General features: G+C 41.7%; 1 protein-coding gene across 2 annotated transcripts in view; it reads left to right on the top strand.

Annotated features, from left to right (window-relative positions):
* Positions 1–1,848: 1,848 nt before the first annotated feature.
* The window catches only part of MOB1B (MOB kinase activator 1B), a 66,224-nt gene continuing 54,094 nt past the window's right edge, over positions 1,849–13,978 (top strand). The window contains exon 1 of one of the 2 annotated variants that reach the window (XM_010594149.3): positions 1,849–2,022. In XM_010594149.3, coding sequence (XP_010592451.1) covers positions 2,009–2,022 — 14 coding nt within the window. In that variant the 5' untranslated portion in view covers positions 1,849–2,008. Of the gene's footprint in view, positions 2,023–2,186; positions 2,708–13,978 lie in introns of those variants that run through there. The other variant, XM_064285724.1, reaches the window with a different exon arrangement.

Genomic DNA, 13,978 nt, shown 5'->3' with positions numbered 1-13,978 from the left:
ATTTGACCATTATGATCCACAGGGTTTTCATTGGCTGACTTTCAGAAGTAGATAGCAATGCCTTTCTTCTTAATCCATCTTAATTTGGAAGCTCTGCTGAAATCTGTTCAGGATCACAACAACATGGAAGCCTCCACTGACAGATGGCTGGTGATTGCACACGAGGTACATTGCCAATCAAATAAATTTCAAATTTGCACCCCCTTGAAATCTACTATGCCCTTTGTGATGATATGCCAAAAACCAAAAAAACTAAACCCATTGTCATCCAGTCAATTCTGACTCATAGTGACCCTACTCGACAGGGTAGAACGGCCCCAAAAAGTTTCCAAGGAGCAGATGGAAGATTTGAACTGCCCAGCCTTTTGGTTAGCAGACATAGCTCACCGTAGCTCTTAACCACTGCACCACCAGGGCTCCAAATATCTGAACACTAATTTTTGTCCTGGTTCTTTGAAAGCTTACTTGTAGATTTGATGATGTTGTGAGTAAAGAACAGGGACACTTTTTGTGTAAAATACTCCCCCCACACCTCCCACCCTCCACCTCCCCAGCCCCCCCCTCCCCGAAAAAAATCTATCTTGGAAGAAGTACAGCCAAAATGCTCCTTAGAAGCAAGGATGGTGAGAGTATGTACTCACATACTTTGGACATGTTATCAGGAGGGATCAGTCCCTGGAGAAGGACATTATGCTTGGTAAAGTGGAGGGTCAGTGAAAATGAAAACGACCCTCAATAGATGGATTGACACAGTGGCTGCAGCAATGGGCTGAAGCATAACAATTGTGAGGATTCCTCAGGGCAGGGTTTCCTTCTGTTGTACATAGGGTCACTATGAGAGTGAACCGACTCAACGGCTAACAACAACATATTTTCCTAGCAATTGATAATGCTATGGTGACTCGTTCAAGGAATGTGGGCCATTCTTAAATATATAAAGATTTGCCCCATGCCCCTTAACCATGTGAGAATGAAAGGCTCTCCGTAAGGGGGACTGGTGCTTTCTCGCCTCTACAACGTTTTGCGCATGAGTGTCCAGCGGTTATAACTGACGTCAGCCCATACGTGCGTAATCATTATTGCCACTGCTGATCAGCCTACCACGCTGGGACCCATGATGAACTGGCCTCAGCTCTCCCCCTTGGCACCTTCGGTTTTCCCAGTTTTGAAGACAGTCTAGCTTGCCAGTTCAGACAGTGATGATGGACCTTGACCTCCTCCTAGTTCAGGGTTTTAAAATATACCTACAAAACGACCAAGATGTTGAAAATTAGTCCCTTTCCTCTCCCGTGGCAGAGCCACACCCAAACCATTTCAATCAGATGAAACTCCATCCTATTTTTAAATACCAGCAGAGAAAGAGTTTCCATAACCTTTCATCGTCCCTTGCTGGGCACGATGGATGGAACTCTGGTGGCAATTCCACCCCTCACTGCAAGGCCCTGACATCCTGGATTTGAAGCCCACTTCCTCCCTGACCGCTGAAACCCAGCACAGCAGCCCGGAGCGTTCTGCCGGGACCCCCAACCGGATGGATAGGCCTCAGTGAACCCGGGATCCCGAGGCACTCGCCAAGCGTGGTTTCTGGCTGCAAAGGTGACTAGAGGTGAGCGCACCCTTAGCCGCAGCCAGAGGGGCGGGTTGGGAGCGCACCGCTCTCGCGAGAGCTGTCGGAATCGGGGGTGGCAGGGGGCTGGGGAGCAGGACTTGCGGCATGGTTGGGGGAGAGGCGCGGCGGTAGCTTTGCGTTCTCGGAGGAGCTGGCTGGCTGCCCTTGCCCCGCCTACCTTTCCTTCCCCTCCCACTGAGAGATTCGAGCCGTGCGCTTCCCACTTCCGCCCCCTCTGCCTGCCATTGGAACTAGCGAGGCCGAACAAGTTGCTGCCGAGGAGCAGCCGGCGCACCCCTCCTCCTTCTCCCTCCCGCCTCTCCTCTTCCCTGGCAGCCGCCGCCGCTGCCGCCCCGAGGCCCCGCGACCGCTGAGCCTGCAGCCCACGCCGCAGCCGACATGAGCTTCTTGTTGTGAGTAGCCAGGTCCCGAGCCCCGGCTTTGTTCGGGCGCGATCTGGGCCGCCGGCCCCTCACCCGCTGCCCCGCTCGGTCCGGCCGTGCCGGATGCGGGCCGCCTCGGTCCTTGCTGCCCGGGCGGGCGTTTCCACCGAGCAGGGCTCCGGGAACCTGCCGGGAACGCTGGCGCTGCCGGACCGTCGCCTCCTACCCAGCGCTCTTCGAGCGCGCGTGGACTCCTCCAACCCCTAACGAGGCTTTCTCCCCGGACCCCAAGGTCCCGATACACGCCTCTCCCTGCTCCCGGGTTTCTCCCATCACCTCAACCTCTCCCTTCGTACTTATCCCCGGGTTTGTTTGTGTGTACGCTCTTCATAGCTACCTCCCACTCTTCCGCGTGACCCGTATCCAGCTCTTGCGGGTCCGCTGTGCCCGTCCGGGCTGCCAATTTTTTCTGATTGTCATGCACTGAGATAAAGCTTCGTACTTTTCCCGTCGCTCCAGGACTCTTTTAATCCCCCCCACCTTTTTTTTTAAAGGTCTTAAAGGAGCCCTAGTGGCGCAGTGGTTACGCGCACGGCTGCTGACCAGAAGGTCAGCGGTTGGAATCTACCAGCTGCTCCGCGGGAGAAAGATGTGGCAGTCAGCTTGCATAAAGATTATAGCCTTGGAAACCCTGTGGGGGCAGTTCTAAGTTGCTGTGAGTCAGAATCGACTGGACGGCAGTGGACTGGGTTTGGTTCTTGGGGGGCGAGAAGTTGGGGAGACAAGTCCTGTGGATGTTAACACTGAAGTGAGGCTGCTTGCTGCTCAGTATCTCTTGATGGCAGCTGGGGATCCTGGGGGCAAGAATCTGGAGCAGCTTTTTGCTTTCCCTAGGCACCCTTTCTCCCAGTGTGCTTCCCTGAAGAGTACGGGCTTTTATTCTTTCAGACAACCACCAAATACTGTCTGGTGGGTAGCGTGCCCTAGGTTGATTAGGTCCACTGGAGAGTTGTTTTGCAAGTCATTTGTAAAGGCCAACTTTAGCATCACGTTTAGTGCTTGTCATTATTTCACTTATTGTTTATTTCAGAGGAATTTGAGAGGGGAAGGGCAGTAAGATGGAATGACCAGATGGAGTTATGGAGGCAAAGTACAAGCTTTCAGTCATCCTAAAACAGGGAATTACACCCTGAGGAATTCCTCTTTTGACAGCTTTGTTTTGCCTAGAAAACTCATTAAAATCTGGAGGTTGAAACCCACCCCAAACTCTACTTTAGAGTCGTGGAGAAAATAGCATTTAAAAATTACCTTCTGGTCCGATTTTTTTTTTCCCCCACTTCCTGTAATATTGAGTTATCAAATTGGCATTTGAATCCTGACACTTCAACCCACACTAATTTTCACAAATCTGGAAATTTTTTTAGTGCATGTAAGCAAAATTGAGCTGTCACAGAAGGCTGACCACCAGGACTTGCCAATATTTCTAAAAAGCACAGGGGACCTGGCCCCTGGCTGGTGTCAACCTGCCTAATGTGTTTAATCTTATGAAACCCCTTTGTTAGGCTCATCCTAGAAGTTGATTTTGTCAGATTGAAATAGTGCTAGATGAGAGGACTGAGTGACTTTAAAGAAGTCTTTGTTTCCAGTTTTAGTTTGAATCGACATGTACAGGCATCTCAGCTTGAAGCTTGAGTATAATTTTATATTGCTGATGTTTGATTCTTTTCAAGATTTAAAAAACTGTTTTGGAAATAGTAATGTAGATGATGTCAGTGGCTGCTGTTGGTGGGCTTGAGTCTCTTGGAACTCATAAGCTAAATTTGTCCAAGCTGGGAAGAGCCATATTTGGCTGGAAATAAGGGGTGGAGAAGGTCCTGGTACTATTTTCTGAATACAAATACAATAGGTTCCTATTTTTACATGGCTCGATGTTTATAGATTCAGAAATGGCATGGATAAGTTCCCTTTTTCCTGAAGCACATTAGCTATGTAAGAAAAATCTTGCCATAACTGATGTATATAGCACATTAGGGGGTTTGCACTCTTTGAGGCACAACTTTTCAGTCAGTTCACGTAGCATTTAGAGTATTCGCGACATTTAGCCCATCCATGTGCTACACAATACAAAAAGTTAATCAGACATTTTTAGATTTAGTGTTTGTCTACCAGTAGCTTAAAATCTAAAGGGAAGACCGTGTAGATCAGTATTGGAAGTGAAAGGGGAAAGTTTTGATTATTTTATCTGTTTGTCATTTGGTATAGTTTCCTGAATACTATTTCTGTACTAAAAGATGCGTAGAGAAAGGAAGAGTTACAGTTTCGGAGTTAAGTAAAAATATTTTCCTCCAGTTCTTGGAAGCCTACTTAGAAGGCTACTCTAAGTGGATGGAACAGAGGAAATAAGGGCAATGTGAGATAGGGTTCAGAAAGTGATGATTCATGACTCATGAGGGCTGTAAGAAATGGAAAGAATTTGAAATTATTCATTGTGCCAGGCACTGATCTAGGCACTGGCTATCATTAATGAATAAAACAGACAAAAATACCTGCCCTAGTTCTAGTAAGGAACCATAAACTCTAAACATCAGTAAATTATATATATGGTAAAACCAGTTGCCGTCAAGTTGATTCCAACTCATGGTGATCCCATGTGTGTCAGAGTAGAACTGTTCTCCATAGGTTTTCAATGGCTGGTTTTTTGGAAGTAGAACCACGTCCTTCTTCTGAGGAACCTCTGGGTGGACTTGAACCTGAAACATTTAGTTAGCAGCTTTGCGTGTTTAAGAGCTTGCACTAACCCGTGACTCCTTATTAGGAGGTTGTAATCCATGGAATAATCTGAGAAGCTGGACTTTATGAAGAAGAATACAGTATCAGGATTGGTGGAAGACTTATTAACAACCTGTGATATGCACATGATACAATCTTGCTTGCAAAAAAAACCAAACCCACAAACAAACAATACCTGCTGTCTTTGTTGTCAGGCAATGATTTAACTGATTTTAGTACTTCAGCTCTGGGTGGCACAAATGGTTACCATTTGACTGCTCAGCTACTAACCTAACAACTGGTGGTTTGAACTACCCTCCCCACCACCCCCGCCCATGGCAGCCTGGAAAAAAGACCTGGAGATCTGTTTCTGTAAAGATTACCAAAAAAGTCCAAATCTGCTATTCTGACTCGTAGTGAGTGACCCTATAGTACCCGGTAGAACTGCCCCATCGGGTTTCCAAGGAGCGCCTGGTAGATTCGAATTGCCAACTTTGTAGTTAGTAGCTGTAGCTCTTAACCACTATGCCACCAGGGTTTCCCTGTAAAGATTACAGCCAGGAAAACCCTATGAAGTAGTTCTACTCTGTAACACATGGGGTCGCTGTGAGTTGTAATCAACTTAACAGGAATGGGTTTTTGGTTTTAGTACTTAAGCATTCTCACCTGTAAAAAAAATTAATAGTTATCGTAATAATAATTATAGTTTGCTGAGTGCTTACTAGGTGCCAAGCACTAAGTGCTTGAAATAATTAACTCAGTTTAGTTACTAGCAGGAACCACATTTTATAGATGAAGAAACTGGTACAGAGAGTGTCTTAATTACCTAGTGCTGCTGTATCAGAAATACTACAAGTGGGTGGCTTTAGAGAACAGAAATTTATATTCTCATAGTTCTGGAGGTTAAAAGTCCAAATCAGAGCCTCAATAGTGTTGATTCCTTGTTTGTCTGTAGCCCTGGGCATTCCTGGGTTCCTTGGCAATCTTCTCATGACATCTGTTTGCCACTCTGTGTGCATGTCTCTGTGCCTGATGTCTTCTTTTTGTAACTCAGAAGTGATTAGATTTAGAACCCACCTTAGGTGTGATCTAATTGACACAACCAAGAAACCCTGTTTTCAAACAGGATTACATCCACAGGTATAGAAGTTAGGATTCTAACACCTGTATTGGGGGATACAATTTAATCTGTAACAACCAACCAAACCAAACCTGTTGCTGTCAAGTCAATTCCGACTTATAGCGACCCTATAGAACAAAGTAGAACTGCCCCATACGTTTCCAAGGAGCGCCTGGTGGATTCAAACTACCGACCTCTTGGTTAGCCGCCATAGCTTTTAACTACTGTGCCACCAGGGTTTCATAACAGAGAGGTTAAATAAATGACCCAATGTTGTGTAGCCAATAAGTGACATAGCTGGGTTTTGAATCCTGGTAATCTAGATCCAGAGATCCTGCTTCAGACTTCCTTATGTATAATTGATAAAACTCTAAGAAAGGTTTTATTTGAATAGGCCTTATTTTTAAGATAGGTCTTCTGTTAGCAGGTATTGATACCTCACATGGTTCAGACCATTTTCTGAGGTTTACCAAAAATATAATGATGACAGAGAAAATAAAAACTTTTAAGTTTAAATAATACTTTAAAATTATTTTTACCTTCTATTTTTAGTGTAAAAATAGTACACATTAGAAAAATCACTGGATTGTGCAAATGGTGAAGTGCGTGACTAAGGGTCGACTGTCCGAACCCACACAGTGAGGCCTCAGAGAAAGACCTGGTGATTTGCTTCTGAAAGGGAATAGCCACTGCAGACTCCGTGGAGTGTAGCTCTGCTCTGCACACGTGGGGCTGCCTTGAGTTGGAACTGACTTGATGGCAACTGGAACTGGAGAGAAATCACAAAATACTCATAAGAAAAGGAAAAAAGAAAAGCTTATAATCACACTCTAGAGATAACTATTGTTAGTATTTTAGGATATAACTTCTTAATTTTTTCTGTTGCGTTTTTGTCTGTATATTTTAAAATAGCAAATGAATCCCTACTGTACAAAAACCAGACCTTTTTACTTGCGAATCTTTTATGTCAATAAATAACATCTACAATATCATTTTGAATAGCTGTCGACTAAGTATTATCCTATACTTTTGTAATCTGACAACCTAATTTAATGTTACTTTTTCGGGAGTGGGGAGTAGAAGTTAGCATATAGGGCATTGTTGGTTCAGCGATAGAATTCTTGTCTTCCGTGGAGTAACACAGGTGGGCGACCCAGGTTAATTTTTAGTGCACCTCATTCGCAGCCATCATGTGTCAGTGCAGGCTTACATGTTACTGTGATGCTGAACAGGCTTCAGCAGAGCTTCCAGACTAAAACAGACTAGGAAGAAAGGCCTGGCAATCTACTTCCAGAAATCAACCAGTGAAAACCCTATGCATCACAACAGTTTGATCTGCAACCAATCATGGAATTGATGCAGGAGTGGGCAGCTTTTCGTTGTATTGTGTACGGGGTCACCATGAGTCAGGCAGACTTGACAGCAGCTAATAACTGCAACAACAGAAGTAAACGTTATCATCTATTCAGAACTGTGGTTTTGGGGTTATAGATACTTGGTTGGCCTTAGTTTACTTTTCTCATCTGATGCAGGATTGCTTTTATTTTACATAAATGAGTGCAAAATAATTGCCATGTGATTACTTTTACCTTTATTGACATTTTTTCCCCAGGTGTGATAACAGTTTTTATACCTTTGGGGTTTCTGATATGTGAAAAAACATGTAATATTTTTCTCTAATTGTATCTTTTATTAGGAGGTACTGAGGCAAAGTAGCTATGTGTTACTTTATTTTTATTTTATTGTGCTTTAAGTGAATGTTTACAATTCAAGTCAGTTTCTCATACAAAAACTTATCTACATGTTATTATGTGACCCTAGTTGCTCTGCCTACAATGTGACAACACACTCCTTCTCTCCACCCTGTATTCAACCAGTTCCTGTCTTCCTCTGCCTTCTCATCTCGCCTCCAGACAGGAGCTGCCCACATGTCTCTATGTGTTATTTCTTAAAAAATATGAACAAGTGGTACCTTTTAGGAATGTCAGACTATGTCCTATAACTTATTTTTGCTACAGATTCTCTTAAAAAAATTATTATTTTTTTGTTGTTGAGAATACACACAGCAGAACATACACCAATTCAACAATTTCTACTTGTACAATTCAGTGACGTTGATTATGTTCTTCAAGTTGTACAACTATTCTCACCCTCCTCTTCTAAAGTGGCCCTCCCCCATTAACATAAACTCACTGCCCCATCAATTACCTGTCCAGTTGCTGTTGTTAATTTGATCCCATATAGATAGTTCTTAAGAGAGCACAGTGCTTCTGGCAGACATTGTTTACTAATTAAGCTAAACTGTAAAAAAAAAAAAAAAAAAATTTTTTTTTTTTTTTTTTTTGTAGTTTGGTTTAAAGAACACTTCAGGGGACATTTTTGTTTTAAGGTTTAAAGTTTAAAGATTATCTGAGGGCAGTAGTATTGGGAGTTCTCATAGCCTCTATGGCTCCAGAAAGATTGGATTACGTGAGAATTTGAAATTCTGTTCTGCATTTTCCCCCTTTTGATCAGGAATCTTCTATGGAATTTTTGATCAAAACATTCAGTAATAATAGCCGGGCACTGTCCAGTTCTTTTGGTCTTACGGCAAAAGAGACAGTCGTTCTTGGAGGCAGTTAGCCATGTGTTCCGTTTCCTCCTCCTGTTTCTGGCCCTTCTTCTTTCTTGTTACTGCGGACAAATAAAGACCAATTGTTGTACCTTGGATGGCTGCTTGCAAGCTTTTAAAACCCCAGGCACTACGCAATGAACTAGGCGGTAAAACAAAAGCACTAAACATGATATTAGCCTGATTAACTGGGGTGTCCCAAGAAACCATGACCCTAAATCTCCAGATCAAGAAACCGAATCCCAGGAGGTGCTTGGTTGTACATAAGCAGCTTCAGCAACTATTCTTTTTCTTTTGCTGTTGTTGTAAATATATCTAGCACGCAACATTTGCAGTTCAACTTTGTACAGGTGTACAACTTACTGACATCAGTGACATTAAATGGCCATGCAATCCTTACCCTTAATCAATGTGATTTTCCCATCACCGCATACTAAATACTTCATAAGCAATAACCCCATTAGTCTTGTGATAACCAGTAATAAACTTTGGTCTGTATACATTTGCCTGTTCTTGTCTTTCTATATAAGTGAGGTCATACAGTATTTGTCCTGTGATTGACATATTTCACTCAGCATAATGTCTTCAAGCTCCATTCACGTTCTAGCAATATAGAGAAATTTTTAACCGTCCTTTCCTCCCCCCACTTCTATATTTGTTTTGTATTAATTAGCTTAAGGCCATCTTTTATGACAAGTTTAAATTGAAAGTGTAGCTGTGAAATCTTTTCATTTGCAGTAGTGTTTTATAAAGTTATTTTGAAACAGTTTCAAACTTACAGAAAAGTACAAAGACTAACACAAAGAACTCCCACATATGCCTCATCCGGAGACCCCCTTGAGTTTCCTCAGTTGCCCCAATAATGTTACCTCAGGATCCAGTCTTGAGTCACATGTTGCATCCAATTATGTATATGTAGTTTCTCAGGCCTTCCTTGATTTTCATGACCCTTATATTTTTGAGGATTATAGGCAGTCATTTTGTGGAATGCCTCTCAATTTGGGTTTGTTCAATGTTTTCCTTGTGATTAGACCTACTTTTTCATTTGGGGCAGAAATATAATGAAGTGAATGGTGTTCTTCTCTTACTGCATCTTCTCAGGTGGCACATAGTGCCTATTTGTCTGTTATTGGTGGTGTTAATTTTGATCCTTTGATAAAAGGTGTCTACCAAGTTTTTCCACTGTAGAGCTATTTTATCTTTTTTTCCTTTTTAATTAATACTTTGTGGGGAGGTATTTTGAGACTATGTCACTATCCTGTTTCTCAGTCCATTTTACCCACCAGTTTTCACATCCATTGATGTTTTCTCAATTACTGTCATTATTGCCAAAGTTATTTCTGTTCTGTCATTCCTTCTATACTTATTATTCGGTATTTCTACTGTAAAGAAGAACTTACTCTTCTTTCCATTTGTTTATTTTTTTTTTTATATCAGTGCCAACACACAGATTCCTGTTTTATTCAATGGATTATAATCCATAACAATCATTATTTATTTTAGTACTCAAATTGTCCCAATTTTGCCTAGTGGGAGCCCTGTTCTACATGGCTTGTGCGTCCCTTTGACTTGTTCCTATTTTTCTCTTCTGAGTGCTTCCTTACTTTCTGGCAACACAAAATATTCTAGTTTCATTTTCTACTTTCTCTGCCCTTGCTCTGAAATGGGCCATTTCTCCAAGGGCTTGGGTTCTATTTGGTGGAGAATGGTATTTCAAAACCAAAATCTGGGTAATAGATGTGTTCATTACTAAAGATGTGTTGCATATCCCAAGCCTTCTCGGTGGACAGTGATATAAAATACACACTTACCCTGTACACATTTACATCTATACATTTTTCCTATGTCTTTCAGAGCCCTGGTGGCATAGAGGTTAAGAGCTATGGCTGCTAACCAAAAGTGGTTTGAATCTACCAGTCACTCCTTGGAAATCCTGTGGGGGCAGTTCTCCTCTGTCCTGTAGGGTTGCTGTGAGCCACAATCCATTCCATGGTAATTGGTTTTGGGTATCTGTATGTATTAAACAAGTTCACACTGATACCTGCAGTTCCAAATCAATAGCACAGGATTCATTCATCCCTTCCCCTTTCCATATTTTTCTGTCAGTGAGAAAGGTGGCTCCCATAATCCTCATTATACTCATTTGCCCAGTCCCCTGTAAACAACTATTCTCTTGACCCTGCCTGGCAACGCTCCTTGTGACTGTTGTCCAACCACCATTATTGCCCTACTCCTCTCCTTGGGCATGTGTGGATGAAAGCACTCTGAGACTCCCTCATTGGTTATGGTGTATGATAGTAATCTGTGATGTCTTATAGGCCATTAAGCATTAAAAAAAAATTTTTTTTTCTATGAGCCTCTGTTTAGGACCAATATTCCAGAGATGTTGGCAGTGTTGTTGTTTTTGTTAGGTACCATCGAGTTGGTTCTGTCTCATAGTGACCTTATGCACAACAGAATGAAACACTGCCCGGTCCTGCGCCGTCATCACAATTGTTATTCTTGAGCCCATTGTTGCAGCCACCGTGCCAATCCATCTCATTGAGGGCCTTCCTCTTTTTCGCTGATCCTTTACTTTACCAAGCCTGATGTCCTTCTCCAGGGACTGGTCCCTCCTGATAACATGTCCAGAGTATATGAGACGAAGTCTTGCCATCCTTGCTTCTAAGGAGCATTCTGGCTAAACTTCTTCCAAGACAGATTTGTTCTTTCTTTTGACAGTCCGTGGTAAATTCAGTAGTCTTTGCCAACACCACAATTCAAAGGCATCAGTTCTTCTTCAGTCTTCTTTATTCATTGTCCATCTTTCGCATGTGTACGAAGCAACTGAAAAATACTCTGGCTTGGGTCAGGTGCACCTTAGTCCTCAAGGTGATATCTTAGCTTTTCAACACTTTAAAGAGTTCTTAAGCAGCAGGTTTGCCCAGTGCATTACATCGTTTGATTTCTCGACTGCTGCTTTCATGAGCATTGATTGATTGCGGATACAAGTAAAACGAAATCCTTGACAACTTGTCTTTTCTCCATTTATCATGATGTTGCTTATTGATCCAGTTGTGAGGATTTTTATTTTCTTTATGTTGAGATGTAATCCATACTTAAGGCTGTGGTCTTTGATCTTCATTAGTAAGTGCTTCAAGTCCTCTTCACTTTCAGCAAGCAAGGTTGTTTCATCTGCATAACGCAGGTTGTTAATGAGTCTTCCTCCAATCCTGATGCCCCGTTCTTCTTATAGTCCAGCTGCTCGGATTGAATAGGTGTGGTAAAAGAATACAACCCTGATGCACACCTTTCCTGACTTTAAACCAATCAGTATCCCCTGTTCTGTCTGAACAACTGCCTCCTGATTTATGTACAGGTTCCTCATGAGCACAATTAAGTGTTCTGGAATTTCCGTTCTTTGCAGTGTTAATCCATAATTTGTTATGATCCACACAGTCGAATGCCTTTGTGTAATCAATAAAACTCAGGTAAACATCTTTCTGGTATTCTCTGATTTCAACCAGGATCCATCTGACATCAGCAATGATATCCCTGGTCCCACGTCCTCTTCTAAATCCAACTTGAATATCTGGCAGTTCCCTGTTTATATAATGTTGGGAGTATTAGATATTCTGAATATAAAAGGCCTAACTCAGTAGATGGTAGTTATGTTCAGCAGTGATAACTAATCTAGTTTGTTGTAGATCTCATAGTGTGATTGTTGCTAGTAGATGTTATTACTTATATAAACTTATTCACCATTTCTTATTACCTAAATCATAACCAATTTCTGTAGTTTATGATAATACATATCACAGCTACTTTGATTTTCTGAGGTAACAAAAGCAGGACTCTGAAGGTAAGCAAACATTCTTTGGGTAATAGTTTACCTCATAGCCAAGCAGCTTTGTTATTATTATTATTTTTAGTGGAAAGTTTAAATTTCCTTTTATTGCTACTCTTGTTTTATCTTTCTGCCTAAATTCTTTCATTGGTCTCCATTGGAAATTTGATGCAAATAAGTCAGTATAGTCTTGGGTACTGGTATCGGTATAGTCTTGGGTAATAAAAAATATTGTTTATGTAAGTGTTCATTTGTGGAAATAGATAATGGTGTAACTTAAATACTAGTATCCTGCAAAAACTGAGTAAGTGGAAACAGTGGCAGGGCGGGGCGGGGGTACTGTTTTATGGGGACTATTCTGGTATCTCAATACTTTGGGTCATGTTCTAGATAGATGAGCAGCAGCATGACCCTGCTGCTCTTTAGGGAATCTTTTGTTTGCTAGTGTCCTGTAGCATTAGGTTTAACTACTGAAATAGCCTTTTGTTTAAAAACTCCCTTGGTTGTAGTTTTTACTCATATGTGCTTGGTTCCATCCTCTGTTCCACTTCCCTACACCCTGCCGAATATTCAACTGGCTATTTTAATTTCTACTCTTAGCAATTGCACCTTTGAGTCAGCGAACAACAAATATTTCAAAAGTGAAGTCTCTCATCCTAAGCACAGCATTGTTTTGAGCCCTGGTGATGCAATGGTTAAAGCGCTTGGGCACTAACCTTTAGGTGGTCTGCTGTTTGAACCCACCAGCTGCTCTGAGGGAGAAAGTTGTAGCAGCCTGCTTCCGTAAAAGATTTATAGACTTAGAAACCCTATGGGGCAGTTCTGCTCTGTCATGTAGGATATTTCTCAGAATCTACTCAAAGACTGGATCTGGTTTTGGCTTATGTCTCTAACCTGTTGTTAAAGACTCCCAAAGAGGTCCTATCTGTAAGAATGCTCAACCCTTTAGTCAATCTTTTGCCAACCTTGTGAGTTTTAAATTTGGGCAATAGCAAGCCATCAAAGACTGAATTTATTTGAAATATCATATTTCTAATTATACCAAAAAGTATTTTAATTTTAAATGGTTAGACATTTGGGAACCAAAATATGCCTTAATTGAACTGAATTGATTTTAGCTTTTGTTCATGTGGGAAGGTATTTGTAAGGTGTTGGTACTATGTTGTTGAGTGATAACTATAGTGGCCTACGGATGTCATTGAACATTAAAAAAAACACCTTTGAGAAGAAAGTCTGCTCTTGGTCCACTGATGATAGTGGGGCAACCTCTAGGACTGAGGAGATCAGTATCTCTATAAACCTATAACCCTTGAGAAGTCTGCTTTAGACCCTTAAAATGTGGAGCTTTGGCATTGCGTTGGAGCTTGTTAAAAATGCAAAATTTCAGGCCCCAATCCTTGAATTAGGATTAATTCTAATAAGTAGCCTAGATGCTTTGGACAATAGTAAATGGAAAAAAAAAAATGGGGTTAGGTGATTTGAAATAAGGTGAAGAAAAATTCTTGGAATTCAGTATAATACTACCTCTGTCCCTGAAAGACTCCACAAGGCCCTTAATGGTGTTAGGTTCCCTTGTTGTCTTTGCAGCACTTTGCATATCTGTAGTTATTTAATTATCCGTAATTACTGTTTAAGGTCTTTTTTTCCTTCTGGGCTATAA

The sequence above is a fragment of the Loxodonta africana genome, chromosome 5, assembly GCF_030014295.1.
Source record: "Loxodonta africana isolate mLoxAfr1 chromosome 5, mLoxAfr1.hap2, whole genome shotgun sequence".
Classification (NCBI taxonomy): domain Eukaryota; kingdom Metazoa; phylum Chordata; class Mammalia; order Proboscidea; family Elephantidae; genus Loxodonta; species Loxodonta africana.
Note: the sequence above shows the minus strand (reverse complement) of the source record. Positions and strands in the feature narration are given on the sequence as shown.